The sequence below is a fragment of the Monopterus albus genome, unplaced genomic scaffold (assembly GCF_001952655.1).
Source record: "Monopterus albus unplaced genomic scaffold, M_albus_1.0 scaffold26.1, whole genome shotgun sequence".
Taxonomy (NCBI): Eukaryota; Metazoa; Chordata; class Actinopteri; order Synbranchiformes; family Synbranchidae; genus Monopterus; species Monopterus albus.
This window is the reverse complement of record NW_018127906.1, coordinates 3,484,721-3,504,245: the sequence shown is the minus strand read 5'-3', so window position 1 is coordinate 3,504,245 and position 19,525 is coordinate 3,484,721. Positions and strand designations below refer to the sequence as shown.

Below are 19,525 nucleotides of genomic sequence, written 5' to 3'. Positions count from 1 at the left end.
TGGTCCATAACAGAGAACAGAGGCTTTGCTCAGCTTGGATAAATGTGTAACTGTTAAAGTGCATTGTGACGTGAGTTCTGTTTCAAATAGAAGCTGTGGAGTAAAACATCACTTACGTTTGCTGTTAAGTTATAATCGACCTATCGCACGTTTGACACTATATAGGAATCAATAAATTGGCCATGGAAAAATCAGATTATTGTTTATTATTTGTCTCCACAGCATTTCATCTGCATATAAAATGATGTCTGACTGTGAGCTGCACAGAAATCTGACTTTTCACTTCTTATGTCAGCGGCGTCTGTAGTTTTGCTGTCTCTAGCGTGGTGGCCTGTCCCTTGTAACCATTGGTAACCATCCTGTGATGAGCTTTTATTAAGTCCAAAACAAAGGCAATATTCCTTCCAGTTTGTGCTGCAATGATTTTTTTTTTATGGTTGAGCAAAGTGTTTGCCACAGTCATGCCATCTGCTATGTCTCCTCCTGCCCATGGTATGAAAGGAAAGACAGTGCTCAGTCATAAAGAGGAAAACAAAAAGAGAAAGCAGCATTAAATCAGCACTACTTCACGTTTATGCCACTTTCTGATGAAACCAACAGCTTGCTGCTATTGCGGACACCAAGGACAATGTGTTTCCTGTCAAAGATGGCTTCCACGCACTCAAAGGCATCGTTAATTCCGTAAGTTCACCTGCTTTCTGTTCGTGTGTGTGCAAGTGAGCTTCAGCTAAACAGTCATGCACTTTGGCACAAAACTGGCCATCTTTTATTGGTTTTATGCTGACTTTATGAATAACAGTGTGGTAGCATAGTGCAAACGTTGGGGCTGAGGTGTGTTGGTGGACACATAAATAGTCTCCAGTCTTGACCTTTGAAGTTTGTCACAGATCAAAGCAAAACCTCAGTGAAATTGCGTCTGAGCTACATGGAAAATGTTTGTGGAAATAGCTGCTCATTGTGTCCTCAGTCTGTGGACAGAGAGGGAAATGTCTCACTCATCTAGAGCGAGTTAGAGACTGGAATGGGAGCAGCTTGACAGTTAGTCACTGTCCATATGACATCCCCTTCACAGTGTTTTTATTGTGCTGAGTGTCAAAACTCTCAGTGCTGCAGCAGCGCTTCAGTGGGATTAAAGCTTTTACTTTAGAGGAAAAATTCAGAATACAAGTGCAACTCGTCAGACTGATCTTATCATGTAACAGTGAATAGCTGTTTAAAGGACCCTTAAACACTGTTTATAAGACGTTTCCCGTGCAGCCTCCTCATCTCCTGCCAGCCCATTAGTGATACTTTCCATTTGCTGCAGCTTCTCTCAGCCAAGGCAGAGGTTGTACCTGAGTCTGAGCTCGGAGCCCTATACGGCGGACTCTGCCCTGAGCTGGACTTGCATCTGCGTCAGAGCCAGCAGTGTTTAGAGAAAGAGCAGAACTAGTCTGAGCTGTCAGATGTGTAGCTGGAAGGATGCAAAGCCAATGGGTGTAACAGAGAACAACAACTGTCATTGATTGTGCTGCTTTAGAAATAACTGTCATGTGAAGGAGGGTCCAGAACTGTGGCTTTTCAGTCTTTGTCTTACAAAACGAACAACAGGAGCAATGCCTGGTTGCAGGCGGCAATAGTTAAAATGGAGATCTTCCATAATTTTAAGTCCACTTTTCTGCTTAGTTTACTTTAAACATGAAATTCATGCATGACAGATTTCTATTGCATGACCTCCAAATATCATCTTGGGTTTTTTAAACTGAGCGTGTGCAACATGTGTCACATTTATTTGCAGCAAAATGATAAAACCTGGTAACAAATGCAATCACCTTTCATTCAGAGCAGGTACAGCTGGATCCTTAAAGCTCGAGTAGATCTAGCACTGAAAATGGAAAAGGAAAGACTAGTTTTAACTTTAACTTTAACTTCCATCTTGTAATAATTAACACTATAAAGTGCTTACAGACTCTGAAAGGGTGGATTTGATTATTGATCAGTAGAAGCAATCTGTTTGTGCACACACAGTCTTTGTCATATTTGTGTGCTTTTAGAAACAATAACACTTTTTTAAAAATGTTTTCAAGAATGTCCAACAACAAAAAGCAGAGCTCGGCCTCTCAGTCCTCGGAGCACAGTGACGCTCACTGCATCCAAATGCAACACGGAGCATTCTTTTCTGATTAGTAATACTGGATTCCTGACGGGCCTGGATCATCTCCTCTCTGTTGGATTTCAAGGATTTGAGATCATCTGTGCAGCCTTTTGCTGCAGGATCCACGCTGCCTCTGTGACCAGCATGACAAAACTCACAGGAAGACCTCGGCGAAGTGGGAATTCTGCTCCCCGTTAGGCCAGTTAGTTTTGTTCCAGTGCTACACTAGGCCTTTGTTGTCTCAGTCACAGGACTTTTGGGAAAACCCCAAGTTGCAATTTAGCCACACCGTTATTGTTAACCCCATTTAAGTAGTGAAGATGTCCGGCTGAGTTTAGCGAGATATCCGCCATTGCTCGTTCTCGGATATTAACTTGTGATGCATCCTTTTAAATAATGTATGAGAAAAAGCCTCCCTGAACTTTTCTGCCTAATTATTTCCACATAACGACTACCCGGCCGCAGCCTTTCAGAAACCCCACCAGTTACAGCACTGGCTGAGATATTTGGATGACTCTGGATCTTTGGACGGCTGCCTCGTTTTCCCCCTGCAGCCTGTGAATAATGTTTGTCACCACATCCCAGAGAAATGAATAGCTGCTGTTTGAGTTCACCCAAACGGAGGCCTCTCATTTCCATATTTACATCATATATTTAATATCTCCAAAACACAGAGGATCTAGTTTGTACTTCCTCCAACCCTTACAAATTACAAAAAGTACAATAATGTTTCTTTATGTGAGAGAAAGTGCTGCTCGTCCAAATGGCAGATTTCCCCTTTTGGAACAAAGCTGTTCACATTTCTTCACTTAAAATTGGGCCATTCCCTATTTCATCATTTTCATCTTAGGCAGGCAAACAGTCAGTTTTTTTATTTTTTTTGCTTTCTTTTTTTCTCGGGCACTGCCGAGGAAGTAATTAGACGGTGAAGATAGTGGCACAGAGGAACAGCAGCAGATCCTTTTACTCCCAGCTGTCATCGACAACCGCCTCCACTCTAACAATTCCATATCAAACCATCATATTTAATAAGGCCGCTGTAAGCGCTTCCCCTCTTCGCGCCTCAGATTGAAGTTTCACCCAACATCAAATGAAAGGTTCAAGTGTTCTATATTGCAGTTAATATGCTTCTTTTTACTGACTGTGTACTGGGATTTGCATAGTTTGTCCTTTGTTGATTTATTGAATCATAGGGGATAGTACAGCTCCATGACAGTGCGCTCACACAGGCCTCTTTATATGATAATGCAAGATCCTGGAGGTTTCTAATAGAACTGAGGAATGTAATAGTCTTGCATAATTTTCCCATAATGGCTGACACCGCTGCCGTTTCTCCTTCCTGTTCTCCTCGCTGCTGCTATTCAGCGCTCCCCTTTAGCCGCCAGGCCTCGATCAGGAGCGAGACATTTCTCAGGTGTTGCGCCCTAATCTGTTTTCTAAACCTGACAGAGCCGATAACGCTCAGGACTTGATGTATTTATTCTTGGTCTGTGAGCGATAATGTACCCATTTAATTTTTTTCCTCATCTTCCAGATATTAAAGCGATCTTGCACAGAGATCGTGACTGTGGAGCCCTCCAGCGTATGCGTGAATGGTGAGTGGATCCTCCTGCTGCAGGCAGCCGCTGCAGCTGTGCACAGATAGACGTGTCCTGTGCAGGAATTCCCTGTTTTACTACACGTTTGCTGAACTTCCTTCCAATAAACACTGGCAAGGCAGCAAGTCTTTTTAGAGACACTCAAACACTATACTGAACCTCAGAAACTTGAAATTATTTTGTTGTGCAGCGTTTTAGCCCTTTAACACACACCTGTCTCTGCTTCCTGACACTTTTCCATGTGCGACCCTTCATTGTTTTAGCTTGCACAAATCATGAATTGTGTGAAATTAGAGTGAAGATTTCCTTCTCATATTGTTTGATTTGAGGCGTAAACATATAAAAGTGTCCACAATTTTGTGAGAAAAAAGCAAAAGTTTGAGGAAAATCAGAAAAATTAAATATTCTTGTGTTTAACATAAATCATTCTGTGACTCCCGCGCCGTGAGGGGAATCACAGAAAATGATCACTGCAGTTTATAGTCTGACTGTTTTTATGTAGTTGTAGGGGAAAAGAGAAGCCGTCACCATGCAGTGTCAGGACATGGTTGTCTGATAAAATCAGGATGCTGCCGGTGTGCGAAAGCCCAGAAGCATCTTCCTGCTCCCAGTCTTATCTCCTGCTTGTTTACATTCCAGAGTCCTTCGACATCGTCCTCAGAGGGAATGGCTTCGCCCCTGGACGCAGCAGTGAAGGCGTCGTCTGCGTCTTCATGGTTGGCCAACAAACCTTCAGTAAGTGGTGCAAACCACTAGAAGTACATTACTCGAGCTTCAACATGCTCTTTCAGCACAGCTCTGATACCTTCTAATCACTTTAAACAACCAGATGTGGAGTCACATTCTGGCCTGCACTTAACAGTTTGTGTGCTTCAGATTAAGACCTCAAAGCATTCATCCAGTATCATTAATCTACTGTAAATGTCAAACAGGAAGTCGTGCACATCGCTTTATCTATAAATAAGCCAGAAGTGTTGCAGCAGGCTGGGTCAGTAATGGTGTGAAGTGACCGCAAGACCCAGTGACAGGAACGCAGCACAATAGCCAGTAGTATTTATAGAGATGTTTAAATTTAGTCAAAACCCAAAATGACACTGCAGCTGTAACAAAGCAGGTATAACCAGAAATGTTGTCCTGAAAAGGGCTTCACAAGGAACTAGGAGAATGTAATCTCTGCGGCTAAACAGTCGAAGGATGAAGTCATGTAGGCATAGCTCCACAGACTTTCTGGAGGAATTTAGCAACAATTCATAGTGTCCTAATGTTAGAAATAGCCATGACGGGGAAGTCCAAAGTCCCAAAAAAAAGAATGAAAGAGCTGAGTTTACATGCACACAAGTCCATTGTTCATACAGTCTCTGGGGGTCACCTCGTCCCTTGTCACAAAGAGGGTTTTTTTTTTTTTTTTGTCCCAATATAATTTTATTTTTTATTTAGCCCTTTATTTAAACAGATGGCCGGATTGAAATCGTGAGAGACCTGTGTACACGAACAACATGTACAGTTTAAAATATGACAGAACTTTGAATTACAGAGGTCAAAAATATAACTCAAATAATGAAAATGATCAGATTTGTTATTTTGCATGTATATGTTCAGAAACATTTTATTTGCTTACTTTTTCTGGAGCTACAACTCCTAAAATTGTTAGCTAAGCATAAGCTAGCAAGCGGAAGCCGAGGACAGATTTCTTTTGCTATTGTTTCCAAGGACACGAGTAACAGTTCATTTACCTTTTGTAGTTATAGCACAAGTTGCTGTATTTTTCTTTTTTCATGTCATGAGCAAGGATGCACAGTTTACATCTGCAGTGAGCTCCTGATACTCAGAAAATTGTCCTCAGTGAATCTGCATATCTCTGTCCAATCTGAATGTCCCCAGAGCCATAGACATGTCCACCCTCTCTCCCCAGGCACTGATCTGTCAGTGTGTCTTGTATGTTCATTTCTACTGTTTCAGGGTCTGTGAGGCTTTATTGTCTTTTATGAAACGTAATGTCAGCGGCATGTTCGTGGAGTGTCCTACATGAAATCGTATTTAACTCCCCGTGATGGGGTGTCAGGAGGAACCCCTGCTCTGGACTTGTCTGTTATCTCACAGCAGCTCCCTGCCTGCGCGCTGTAAATTCGACAGAAGAACAGAGACGATGTAGGTCACTGTGCTCCTTATTTTGAGCTCGCAGTCTGTTCTGTTGAGAAATCCTTTTTCAGGAACCAAACGGGATTTGGCACCAAAAGCCAATCTTTTCAAGCTCTCATTTGGCCGTGGGATCTGTGGGATCGACGACTGCCAGTGACAACACTTCCCTCCTTGACAAGTTATTTTTGATTTTCATCATTTCAGCTCTACTAAAATACTTGAGCATATTTTTTTTTTACTATTAAAAAGAACTTCATCTGAATTAGGAAGTGGCCGTTAGCAGATGTCTTCCTGTTAGTCCTTTCTCAGTTTAGGCAGTCTCACATTCGCCCACTTGGGGCTATTTATTCCCTTATTGGCTTTTGCATGTGTTCAGCCCAGACCTTTTTAACAGTGGGGCACCTTATAATTATGGACAGGCATCATGGCAACTATGGAACACACGCCACATATGAGGAACAGATGCTACAGTCTTTTAAATCACCAAAGCAGTTGGAGCCTTGAGCAGACGAGCAGAAAAAATATCAATAATCTGAACGACCTCCATGGCTGAAGATAGTTCAGGCCTCTGTCAACCTGCACTGACGAACACAGACACTGTGTCAAAATCCAATCTGTCTTCCTTTTCTTTGTTGTTTTTTTTCCAGCGGTAGAGGAGTGCTGGATTATCAACGTGATGTGACTTTCTCCAGTGCTTAAGAATGTGTGCATTATGATAGTTTAAAAACATTTTAGTTTATACTTGATTTGGTAAGAAATTCAGATGGTGCAGAGGGTTAAAGAGGACACAGAGTTCATGTGAGGGTTGTTGGCTCAAAGGTTCTTTCTGCTCAATCTGGGTTGATCTATGAATATAGCTCATAATAATTGTAGTTTTATTTCATATGAAGGGTGTTTAGGGGTTAAGTGTTTCAAAATAAAGACTTTTGTGATGTCCAGTATTCTCAGAGCAGCTTCTAAATGTTGTTATAGCACACAGAATTTAAATAAAAATATAGAGGTTTTCACTGAATATTGCTCAGTGAAAGCAATTTACATCTGGCCTGCAGTTGCCATGTCTGACCACAACGACCGCCATTTAAACAAAGGGACAAACCAGTGGACATGCTTGTTTTTATAAAAGCAAATCACTCATTTACAGGCAGAGAGAGAGAGAGCGAGCCTGTAACAGTAACAAGTGTAAGTGTGTTGTTGTTTTTTTTTTCTGCAGTCATACAAGCAGCTTAGTAACGTCGTTTTGTCTTTCTGGTTATTTTTCCAGCTCATACGCCGAGCGACGTGCGTAATGATTATCTGCTGTGTCCTGCACCAAAGCTCTATGAAGTCGGACAGTAAGTACACACCGTAGGGTTGTGATGGTGGAGCGAGCACAACGGTGTTGAATATAGGCTGGTCATGTGGCCTGCTGCTTAATAATGCAGGTTTCTCCAATACCGAATCCAATGATAAACTTGGGGCGAAAGTAAACTGCCATTTTAAAATTTGGATTGTAATTCACCAGTCATACTGTGTTCACTATGTCATGTCTTCACTTAAACACACTGGTGTATCGTAGTGTTTCTCCACCGACCTTAATTAGCCTGAGAAGACATATTATTACTGCCCTGTTTTTGGACCCTGATGTGATTAAAATTTCCTGTTTTGGTTTTGTCATGGCAGTGGGAAGAAATGGTGAAAACACACCCCAAATGAACAAATAATTAACAAGTAGTTCATTATAAAAAGAGTTTTTAGTTGGGTGTAGTACCTCATTTAAGCAAAAAACAGCATTTGCTTTTCTCAGATATTCTTCCAAGGTCGGCCAGCGGCCTGTTCTTGTTTGTCTTTAATCAGCAAAATGTTCATCTGCTAGTAAGTGAAGTCTCTCTAGTTTGTCACAAATGGAAAAAATGGCTGGAAATAGGGAGAGTATGCATAACAAATATAGCAATATTCTCATGAAGTAACTGTAGCTCATGTGAGATCAGCGTTTGTGTAGATGGATTTAGGGTTTGATCTTGGCACGTGTACAACAAAAGATGTGTGAAATTTTAATGACAGGCGTCGCACTGGGAATAAGTCCGTCTTCTATAAATGGGACCATCTAAATAGCTGTATATGCTCTCCTGTAAATTGTTGTGCTGCCATAAAGGACAGAGGAGGAGTATTGTGTGGAAAAGTGAGGACGTAGTGTTTTTCTTTCAGCCTCAGCCAGACGCTTATGTCAGTAGAAATCAGCAGAATGAATCATACACATACTCATATGGTTCCTTTTTCAGGACTCTTTCAAAATGATTTTATGACATTTTGTTTTTGTTCTGTGGCTCTCCTTTGTCTTCACTGTTACAGGTTGTTTTTTCCAGCTCTATCTCTCTTATATGTTTACATCCTCTTTCTCTTGGTCTTACGGGCTCAGTTCTTATTTTTGCTCCTTCTTAAAATGTCTATTTTGTGCAGATAAACAATTCCTAAATCTATAAATCAGCTGTGTGTTCAAGCAGTAGACGAAGGGATGAAGCGTTTGCTGTAAAGATGCAGTAAACAGTGACGGAACAACATACATACAACCCACTAAGATTCAAGTGAAAACTGTGTAAATACAAGTTTATTCCTGGCTGCGTACTTATTGTTTGATTTTAACATCATCTCTTATAATCCCAAACCATAACAGATGATGGCTAAGGCGTTCTAGATAGAAACAGATTTGGATGTCCTCGCTGACTGCAATCCATTCAAAAATGTATGATTAGGAGCGCCGCTGGCTCCTGAAGGTCTTTCAGCTTCGAAACAGATTATGTATCATATGATGAGGGTGATGCTGTAACCGCTCCAAATCCACTTGAACCTCACCTCAGATAATCCACTCAGTTTTAAACTCCATACTGCTCATGATAACATGTTTGTCTCCAGTGTTGAAAGATAAATGTAGGTTTTGTAGGAAGGTGAAATGTTTAGTTTGGCCCACATTCATGTTTTTAGTCCAGTTCCTGTTTGCTCGTTAGCGGGACATCTCGAACAGCGTCTTTAAATAGGAAGAGTTTAAGACACGAGGCGGTTCATTAAGAACAAAGGTGTGACCACTAAGTAAAGCGTGCACATCTGGTAGACGCACAGTAAACAGACATGTACAGTTCACATACATGTAAACTCACACACAGGATGTTCATTAGATTTTCATGGGGGGACGTTTTGTTGGAGTTGAATTTATGTAGACTTGAAGTGCATTTTACCTTCCATGTGTATCTGTGTAGTCACAAACAAACAGGATTAGTCGTTTACTCTAAAATACTGAGAAATGCAGATCAGAGTCCAGAGTGACATCTTCAGGCATCTTGTTTTGACTGACTGTTACAAATATATCAGAGGTTCAGCTTGAAATGATATAAAACAAAGAAAGGAGGCAAATCCCCACATTTAAGGCGCTGGAACTTCTTGTTTGGGCTTTTTGATAGAAAAATTATCTTTTTTTTAATTATCAGAGTAGGTGCCAATAAATTTTCTATTGAGTGATGAATAATTTCAGGACAAGAATTACTAACTGCAAAATTAGTCACTGAAATAAAAATAAAAAAAGGTTTAAATAAAATACGTATATCGTCATTTTATTTAAATGCAGATTTGGATCCAGAAGCAAACTGAAAACTTCTAAATGTGTTTGCTATTAGTTAAATTTAGTAAAAATCTTTTAGATTGGGTCATTTTACTTCACATTCAAGCGGTGCAGTGATTGTAATGTCCTGTCTGTCTTCACTTACCGATCCAGAGTTTTCCTCCTGAAATCAGAGAGCAAAGTAGAAGCTGATCAAAGATACAGTAAAAGGCTGACCAGTACTGACTACATCTGTAAACCACAGGCCGACAGCACCGGCTGTGACCTGATAGGACCTGAGGTGATGCTGATACTACGTGCTCACCATTTGCAAAAGGGCTGCTTAATTAACTCTTGGCTGCTGATAGTGACCTGTTAAGTAGTTAGCTGGTACGGGTGGTGAGTAAACACATCTGCTGGAGGGGCTTTAAAAGGATGTGTGACAGATGCAGCCGTTCCCTTTTCCACGCTCCTCATTTAAATAATTCACCGTGCACTGACAGTCCCTGCACCCCGGACCACCTGCATGGAACGCCACAGCCTGGAAACTTCTCTCTCTGTCCATCTGTCTGCTCTGTCTACTACTACCGACGCAGAGGGTGCTCGGTTAACACGACTCTGCTCAGCCGAAGAAGAATTGCCTTCTCTATGTTTCCCCTTTTTAATTGTTATGTTGCACACGCGCACTTCTCATTGGCGAAGACTGCTCGACTTTCTTTTTGACCTCTCAGATATGAATTGTAGGGGAATATGTGTATTTTGGGTACAGCAGTCACTTGAGTTGAGATGCTGAGCTGCGGCTTCCTGTGCCGCCGGGGACTCGGAGCAGCCAGCTCCACATCCAGCCGTGATGTCCAGGAATCACAGTGTCCTCAGTTGGTCATTGAGCTGTGTAGGAGCACTCACGGCAGAGGCATCATCTGTGCTGACAGCTGCGGCATCAGGGTTGAAACACTGGCATCTGCTGATGTCCTTCCTTCCAACTCCACCCTCCTCCTCCCCCTCTTTGTATCCCCATTAGGAGACCCAGCATATCCTGCTAGGGCACTGATCGAGAGGTTGAGTGGCTGTACTTTTGCAGCAGCATGTCCTCACCCGGTGTTTTCACAGTAACAGTGGAGGACAAAAAAAATAATAAAGGACTAAACTGACACCTGCTTTATGGAGCAGGTATAGTAGCTGATGCTCATTGGTTATTAAACCGACTGTCCCAGGTGTGTCCCAGGCGTGTCCCACGGGCGTCCCACGGGTGTCCCAGGCGTCTCGCTTTAGCTTCGCTCGGGGTGTGAGGATGTTTATAATAGAAGTGTCCTGTTGTTTGATCGTCCTCCATGTTGTGGCACCGACATGTTGGATGTGCACTGATTTGCTGTCACATGATGAACAGTTCTCTTGTTCCTTGAAATCAGGAAAAATTAACAGGTCCTCATGTCAAGAAACAACACTTTACAGTGCTGCACTTTTTTTTACTGTTAATTCTAATGTTTATTTTGTTCGCCGTGCCTGGAAACCAGTGGTATCAGTTCCTTTTTCTCTGAAGGTAAACTGCATTAATACCCAACTGACAAAAGAAAATAATGATTGGTGCCTAATACTTGATGTTTACTAATGGATTACATACAGTAAGTCAATCGATTCTGAGGACTGCTTATTGATTTTCAAAGCATATGGATATAAATAGAAACCAATGGCTGCCTGTGACATTAGATGTTCTAAAGATCAAAAGTCATACAGCATGCATTTGCAAATAATGAGCGACACTGTCAAGACGTGTAGTTAAGGAGCTAAAAACACACTAGTGTGGTCCTTCTCTAATGCCGATGCCAGGAAACAATCTCTTCTTGTTATTTTGTTCTGTCAGTCAGTTTGTTAGAGAGCATGTCATGGAGCACAGCTTCTCATTCATCTGGCCACCAGGCCTCGTGAGGTGATCCCTCCCATCAGCCCCTTCAGAACTTCTACCACACGAACTCATGCAGAGTGATGAATCCACAATGCCGAGTGACAGGCCTTGCATATGCTCCACTGTGAATTATTCAGCCTCCTCAATTTTCACATCTTTAAGGGGAGTTTGAAAGCCATTAGCGTCACCATTGTCAGCCGCTCCAGCTGCATCACATCACCAAAGCTTAGTGTCAGTGCAGGCCTACGTTCTGACAGATTAGAGCGAGCCGGGGGACAAACTTTTTCCACCGTGGAGCCAGAGATCTGCAGCAGGAAGAAGCCTTTTACTATTCAACTGGTGTCCCAGGGAGCCTGTGTCACTTTGTACCCACATTTTGACTGATCCCTTGGCCCTGTGACAACCTGCCCTCTCATCTCCTGTTCATTCAACCTGAACCGCCGACCCGCCAAACAACTGGAGATTTCTTGCCAGTGCTCAACATGGCCTGTGTAACATTTGGTAATGGTTCTCACTTTTGACCAAAAACAGTAAATTTACCCAAAGGTGTTGCGGTGCACCGTCACTGGATATGCACATTGGCCTGTAGGGAACACTTTTCGATGAAAGGTTGCCGATTCATCTGTCAAGGTTTTTTTTTTTCAGGTGAAGTAATTAATCATTATACTGTCAGAGAATAGTACTGATAGTCTTGTTTTGGAATAATGATACAAAACCCAAAGATATTCAGCAGCAAACAACAGAAAAAAACAGCAGTTTTGAGAAGCTGCAGATAAGTTTGTGTGGGATTTTTGCTGTACAGATGACTCAAACACTTTGTTGATTAACAAATTAGTTGTACATTTTCTGTTCTAGTAGGCTGACGAATCATTTTAGCACTAATTGTAATACAGTGGTACAGAATAACCACCTTAATAGAGGTTGTCACCCAACTGCTAATCACTCTTTTGTTGATATTCCTGGAGATAAAAGGGGTGAAAAGAGAGGAGGGCATACGACTTATACTTTTGTGATGGAGCAGATTCTGCCTACTCGACAGTAAATTAGCATTCAGCGTCTCAGAGACGTCAAAAAAGGCCTCGCCGACTAATGGTGGGCTGTGGTGCATTGAAGATCTCCAGCAGCAGAGGACGGGGCAGGTGTAACTCGCTTGGGAGCTTTCATCCTTCACATGCTGGGGTCCACACCTCCAGCTTGATTAACAACCTGCCCACCATTATCACGGCTTGAGAGTGTCAGCCAAATTAGCCTCTCCCCTCACCCATCCAGCACAAGCACGTCGTTAGCATAGAGGGACCCGGACGGCTTTGCTGAGCTGCAGAGGTGTGCGGTCAGTAATCCACAAGGAGAGAGACAAACTGGCTGCTAAGAGTTTTCAGATATTTTAGAGTTCTCATTTGTTGTGCATTATTAATTTTCAATGCATAAAAAGAGCAAACAAACAATTAGCTTCAAATCAACAACAAAAAAATAATAAATTGTATTGTGGAATTGGGTCAAAAAATTAAAAACAAGTAGCATCAACAAGTTGAAATGAGTGCATCGGTTTTAAAGTTCCATGAATTGCGTTTTAAATATTTAATGGATAAATAAGGAAAGGTGCAAAGGAGTCAGTTTAAGAATATTTAGAATACACTGCATAGTAATGGACACATGGTCTGGTTGCTCATCTGTTCTGAACCACAGGAGGATCGGTGGCCCGAGGCGCTGCCTCAGGCTAAATCCAAAGCAAAGAAAGCTCTCCTGTTATTATTCTGCAGCAGCAGTTTTAATGCAGGCCTCCCCTGTACGCTCCCACACTTGCAGCTGGCCCCTCACACACAGCGCCCTCTGCACGCTTCCTTCTCTCCTGCTCTCTGGTCTGTGTTGGAGGGAGGATTTCAGGCGTTTCACTTGCTCCATATCCCGAATTCTCATTAAACCTGCTATAATTGGATTGGGCGTAATGGACATATGGAAATTGCGGTGCCGTTCATCATTAGTGTTTTAATTGCACCTATTTTGGCTTCCGCATTTTTCCCTCTAAATAAGTCATAGGAGTTGACGAGCCTTGTTACTGCTGGTCAAGTTACTTCATGCACACACACTGACGGCTGTGAATAATGTGATAATGAGAGGATCTCCTCCCTCAGAGTTTGATGATTTAGTGTCCATTGTGCTTCTTAGTGAGCACTGTACAAATTTGAGTGCTGATTTCTAAACAGGATATGATATTAATACAGTTTAGCTCCTTATTCTGTCACTGACATAAGAGATGTTCTGTAGAACCCACTGATGTTAAAAAGCACATCTAGTCCTAATGCAGCCAGTCTTCCAATTCTAATCTTTTAACACTCAGGTTCTTTTTTCTGAAACACACAGACTCTTTTGGTAATTATCCTTCCCATTTGGGTAATGAAAGATTTGTGAAACCACTTGAGCAAAATCTGGACATTCCTTATTTATAAAGTTTTCCCAAATTTTTCAACATGATTGATGCTTTTTGTCTGGCGTCAGTGGAGTCTCTGTCCACAAACGGAAATAAAAAAATCTCAGAAGACTTTATTTTGACCTTAAGTGCTGATAAAAACTGAAAAATATCAACTGAGACATTATATTTACAGTTACTTCGGACAGAAAACTTCACTGGAAATGAAATCACATTTAGAGAATAAACTAATAAGGGGAGACTTTTGACTCCTGTCTCTCCAGGACTATGGATGTTCTCATCAGCCTAAACAATGGCAAGTCCTTCATCTCCAGCGCCTACACCATCACCGCTTCCACATGTGTGAGTCTGAATTACCTTCATATTTGAAACACAAAGTATCTGAACTCATCCTGAGCTCTGATGTTTTCATGTACTTTCCACCTAACATAGGTAGTAATGGTATTGAAACATTTTCTGAAGTTGACAATAGTAAAACTGTTCATACAAGACAAGAAACTATAATAAAATATATTCAAACCTTAAACCAATGACATTTTTGTGCTATTTTGCATCCCTAACAATGCATAACAGAATAAGGAAATGTGTGATAAACTGAAAGGACGCATCTGCTGCATTGCAGTGATTTGATTGTTTGATGTCATCACTTCAAAAATGAAGATGTATAACCTAATAACTGTGAATTTGTTCTCTAGTCGGATGGTTTGGTGGTGGCCATCGTCTTCCTGGTGCTGCTGAGCCTTGTGGCTCTGGCTCTCATGTGGTGGTTCTGGCCTCTCTGCTGCAAAGTGGTGAGTACTGCTGCTGTGCTCACAACCCTCTGAATGCTGGGTATGCTCAGAGATAGCAGGTTCTGTGCTGACAAAACATGCATAATAAATCATATGTTTTCCGTCTTGCCACAAAAGTCAATGCTACCTTTTTTCAGTCGGATGAAAACAGGACTCCCAGTATCTCACTTTGGTAAAATTGGTTGCATTATGAGCAAACGGTAGCGAAAACCCAGATATCTTCTAAGATTTGTTTTTTGTCAGTTTCAAACATCCTGTTGTTGTAAACGCAGCTCGCCTTAAGAAATCCTCTTAAATGGCTGAGTTTAAAATTCAGTTGCAGTTGGGTTGTAGTTTATGTAGCCATAAATTAATGCTAACCAGCAGACCACATCATATTCAGCCGAGTTCGGAGCTGCCCATACGCAGCGTGCTCAGCAGTGGCAGTGGTGAAGGGAAGTGGTGCCAAGTATCGGTTCCTGTCCTCACCTGCAGTGGCTTAGCAGCACCACAGAGGAAGAACCTCAAACAGGAAGTGAAGAGCCCACATCCTGTTCAGCAATAGCTCATGAATGCATGTGACTACACACAAATTCTGAAAAGACATCAAGCCATTTTATATAAACAGAGCGTGCTAAAAACAAAACAAGAGGCGGATTAGCAGGAAAAGGATGTGAGTGACAGATTGCACCAAAGTTAACAAAGTCTTTGTTTGTGGAGGGCTCATATTAGGCCTACCTGGGGACTGAAGTGATTACTAATAATCACAGAGATTGTTTCTGGTTTAATCACATTTGAATCTGCCATGTCCACACTCAGACCAAAAATAGTTGTTCTGTTTTGGTAAACTCAGAAATGTTCTTTCTTTCTGTCTGCTGCATGGTTTGGGCCCTCGGCTTCATTTTCCTCTGACCTCTCCTGTTGGTGCTATTGTTTTCATAGTTGTTGTTTTGTCTTTGGTGACCCTGGAAGAGGAAAAAGCACAATGCATGTATTGCTTTACTAAATCAGTAGTGGACAAAACACAAACAATTTCAAGTTCTTGCACAGTGTTTTTGTATAGGATCAAAATCTGACAACACCATTGATTCGTCTGTTCTCTATACCGTTAATCCTATAGAGGATCGCAGGCACAGAGAGAGAAGGTAAACTCCACTCAGAAAGACCCTGGTCAGGCATGAGGATTGAAGCTGGAAGGATCAAAATCTCTTGATGCTGTTAATGTTACATTTCTTCAGCAAATAACATATTGTCAGACAGCACTGCCACTATATCTACAGTATAAATCTGACTTGCTGGAATGCAACAGCACCTCATGGCATCAATAAAATGGAGGTCGGGGGATTCTTACAAGGTTAAGCAAATGTCGTATTAATCTCTTTCTATTACAGTTAAAGGACATCTCCTGCTGTAGAAAGTTTTACTGACATTTTATTGGTGAAAACTACACAAATCAGCCAAAAAACTAAAAGGATAACATGAAAAGAGTGTTTGTTTAAACCTAAGTATTCACAACTAACTAAAAAGCATCATTAATTCAAACCCTGATCTGATCTGCATCATCACGACTGAGTGGGTGTGGTTTGATCCAAACTGATCCGATCCGACTGATGCTGCTGGCACCACAGCCAACCAACCCACCAACTGTCATAACGTTTTGGCTGAAATAGCATTAAACCCATATTGATGGATGCAGGTACAAGACATCTGTTTTCCTGCTTCGCTCCACCCACTTCAAACCAGTGAGAAAAGCACAGACAAACATCTCTCATGTCAAACAGCCAGATATTTTTGTTCTTGTGGGACCCATCACCCACAGTGAGAAGCTGATTGAGAAAACATGTTTTTAAGACCTTTAAGGTATAAAAGTCAGTGAAAACAGACCAGTACTGGCTAAGAATCATATCAAACAGCTTGTATGAATTCAGGCAGATGGGCCTGGAGATCCAGTCTGAAACCGGGCCAGTCCTGATCTGTAAAACAGTCCTGGCCAGTCAGAGCCCTTCTTAACAGTTTAACCTACTCTAATTTAACATTGAACAACATTTTCAGTTTGCCTGTTTTGTTTTTTTGTTATTTTGCTTATTCTCAGGCGAATGATGTAGCTGTTAGTGTTGCATGATTGTAGTTATAACTTAAAATGCCTCTTTAGTGGACTATTTCAGTACAGTCGCAGCAAGACCATCTTTACCGTAGAACCATTAAACTCCTGGGGGAGTCTTGATGAGAGTACCGAGTATTGATTCAACAAAGCAATATCAGTGCTGCCATCCCTACTAATGATCGCTCTGTTATCGTCCAGTACAAGTATATGGCATTGCGTGAGAATCTTGGAAAGACAGAACATAAAATCTTGACTCGTGTGGTTGAGAATTCAGAGGCTCTGGTGAATAAAGAGAATTTCATCAGTAAATGTTAATGTGTTTGTGTAAATGTGGAAGTTGGAAAGTTATTTGTTAGTTCCACAGATTGCTAAATGTTACCGGTCCCATGTGAACAGTAGCCGTTTACCCACAGGGACTCTGGACAGTACCCAGAGAATTTCAGGTGTTTGTTTTGATCCCGTGTCACACCAGTTGCATGAAGGAGCATCAGCAGCGCGCCCACTAGCTCAGTGTGATCAGTGTGAATTCTCCAGACAGTAACCTGCTCTGTTGGACATTACACAGATTAGTACCTGAGAGCTGGCAGGGTAAAGTCCATGTAATGATCCAGACAATCCTCCAGGTAATATCTAGATAAGTTCAGGGCTGCAGTGCGTGGCTGAAGAGTCTCAGGTGTTTAAGGTGGAACTTGAGGCTGCGTTTAATTATCAAGCCACAAATCTGCAGTGAAATTCTAAGTCCTCCTTTATTGTTCCCTCTTCAACAATGTACTTCAGAGTTTTTTTTTCCATTTAATCCATTGTTTAAACCTTTGTTTAGTCCTGGATATTCATGAAACCTACTACTGTAAACTCACCCTCCCCTCACCCCCTTTGGAAAAACACTCTCACCCACATAGCCACTTACAAAGATCCACAGCAGATTATCGTTTGGGGCTATAAGAGAGGGGCTACAGATGGTGAACCCCCTCTTTTTCTGTCTCTCTGCTTTTTTTTTTACTGAGATGTGATAAAGGCAAATTTACCTTCCACATCCAGTCCTTGCTTCCCACTGCACCGCCGTTCCACCTCAATCATGCTGCCCCTTAAATGATAGACATCACCTGGCTTTGTGGACCTGTGGGGAACCCATCCAGGATGAGATGGAAGCATATTTTGGAAAACCAACAAAGGCATTAAAATGTAAACCCCCTGCAGCATGTCTGGCCACGGACGTGTTTGTCTTGGTGGAGAGAGCTGCTGTTGCCTTCCATCGAGGGACGCGGCAGAAGAGGAGGGCCATGTGTGGCTTGTTAATATTTAAACCCCCAGTCTGCCAGGTTTCAGCAGTCGGGATGAGCCCCCCCACACACACACACACACACACCCAACCTCTTTCCTACAATCCCTCTCTCTCGGTCTCTCTTCCACATGGCCTGATGCTCGGAGAGAGGTCATACAAGCTGTGGTGTAGGCATTTCTTTGTTTATGATTCGAAAATTCACCTCAGAATAATGTGGCCTCAAATAGAAGGATTCAGGATTGGAGATGATGCAGTTTTGAATTACACAGCAAATGATTAGCTGTTAAACTGGATGCACTTCTAGACACGTTTCACCAAAGTTAATGTGGTAATAACCTCTGATTGTCTTTATGCTAAAAGTTGACAGAATTGCTCTCCGATGCAGAACTTTCATCTTCGTTCGTTCCTGTTTCCCTCAGAATCACTTTAATTTTCTACAATCAAGTTAATGTGTCCATATGTGTCCACATCATTTTAAATTTCCAACTATGCTACCTGCCACTGATCCATCATGAAAAGCCTTGTGAAACAGATTGACCCAGCACAATTTGAGTTTGAGGTCGGGAATAAACAGATTATTAAGTCCAGTTGGACAGTTACAGAGACAGCCATATGGGGACAATGCCCTGAGCTCCTCGGATTGGTCCGATTCCCCACAGTGCTGTGGCCGCAGCGTCAAGGCACTGGGGCTGGTGTCAGATGGCTAAGTATCCTGCGGTTTAGTTTTTAATTACGCCGCCACGTCGCTGAGTGCTCCTCTTCACATCTGTCCATCAGGTAGCTGGGAAAGAGCAGCAGAACCCCGTCATTTGTATAATGCTTTACTTATCCCACAATATGTCCATGAAATCTGCTGCATAATTACTTAATAAAAAGCAATAATCCCGTCAGCGTAAGGTGTGGCTGAAATGATGTTAATCAGCGTATGGGGAGGCTACCAGTAGACCTTTACTGGATTTGCTTACAGCCAGTTGTGTGTCAAAAAGCAGTTAATTAACCCCAATTGATTATTTTTCATTATTCTAATGACTAAAGTATGTGGAGAGTGTGATGATATCCCAGTGAGTGAAACAGCTGTTAGGATCTATGATATGCTATAATTACATTGCTCTTTTTTCCTCCAAAACCAATTTAGCAAATGCATAACCACTGATGACAGTGTAGTGTCTGTGGACAACGGCCTGCCTTCCAGTTTGCCACAAAGCTCAGTTATATTCTCACTATATGCTCAGTGTTTATAGGCCAGCTACTCTGTGTGTGGTGCTGAGGACCACTGTTTTGTAAGAGGGCTGTGAAATGAAGCTGTATCTCAGAACAACTCTGGGAAAATCTTGGTGGAGCAGTGAACAGGAAACACTTCCTCCTTTCTTATCAAACTCTGCTGATGAGCCTTGGAGCAAAGTACCACACCTTAAGCTTTCAGAACTGAATCTCACATCCTCCAACTGCTTCCTTTATCAGTCTAGCACCCAGAGATTTTTCATTTATATAAAATGGGAGACATTTATGCTTCATAAATAACAGACTAATAATTTTAGCGTGGCCCCCACCCCCGTAGCTTTGGGGTCAAATCATCTCTCTTTCGCATCTCTCTTTCCC

The 19,525-nt window shown here is 42.0% G+C and overlaps 1 protein-coding gene across 2 annotated transcripts in view; it reads left to right on the top strand.

The window, feature by feature from the left end:
* Nucleotides 1-19,525, top strand: part of antxr2a (ANTXR cell adhesion molecule 2a) — a 66,084-nt gene that overhangs the window by 10,676 nt on the left and 35,883 nt on the right. For both annotated transcript variants that reach the window (XM_020595302.1, XM_020595303.1), the window contains 6 exons: nt 601-681; nt 3,669-3,729; nt 4,372-4,467; nt 7,133-7,202; nt 14,034-14,112; nt 14,466-14,561. In XM_020595302.1, coding sequence (XP_020450958.1) covers nt 601-681; nt 3,669-3,729; nt 4,372-4,467; nt 7,133-7,202; nt 14,034-14,112; nt 14,466-14,561 — 483 coding nt within the window. The remainder of the gene's footprint in view (nt 1-600; nt 682-3,668; nt 3,730-4,371; nt 4,468-7,132; nt 7,203-14,033; nt 14,113-14,465; nt 14,562-19,525) is intronic.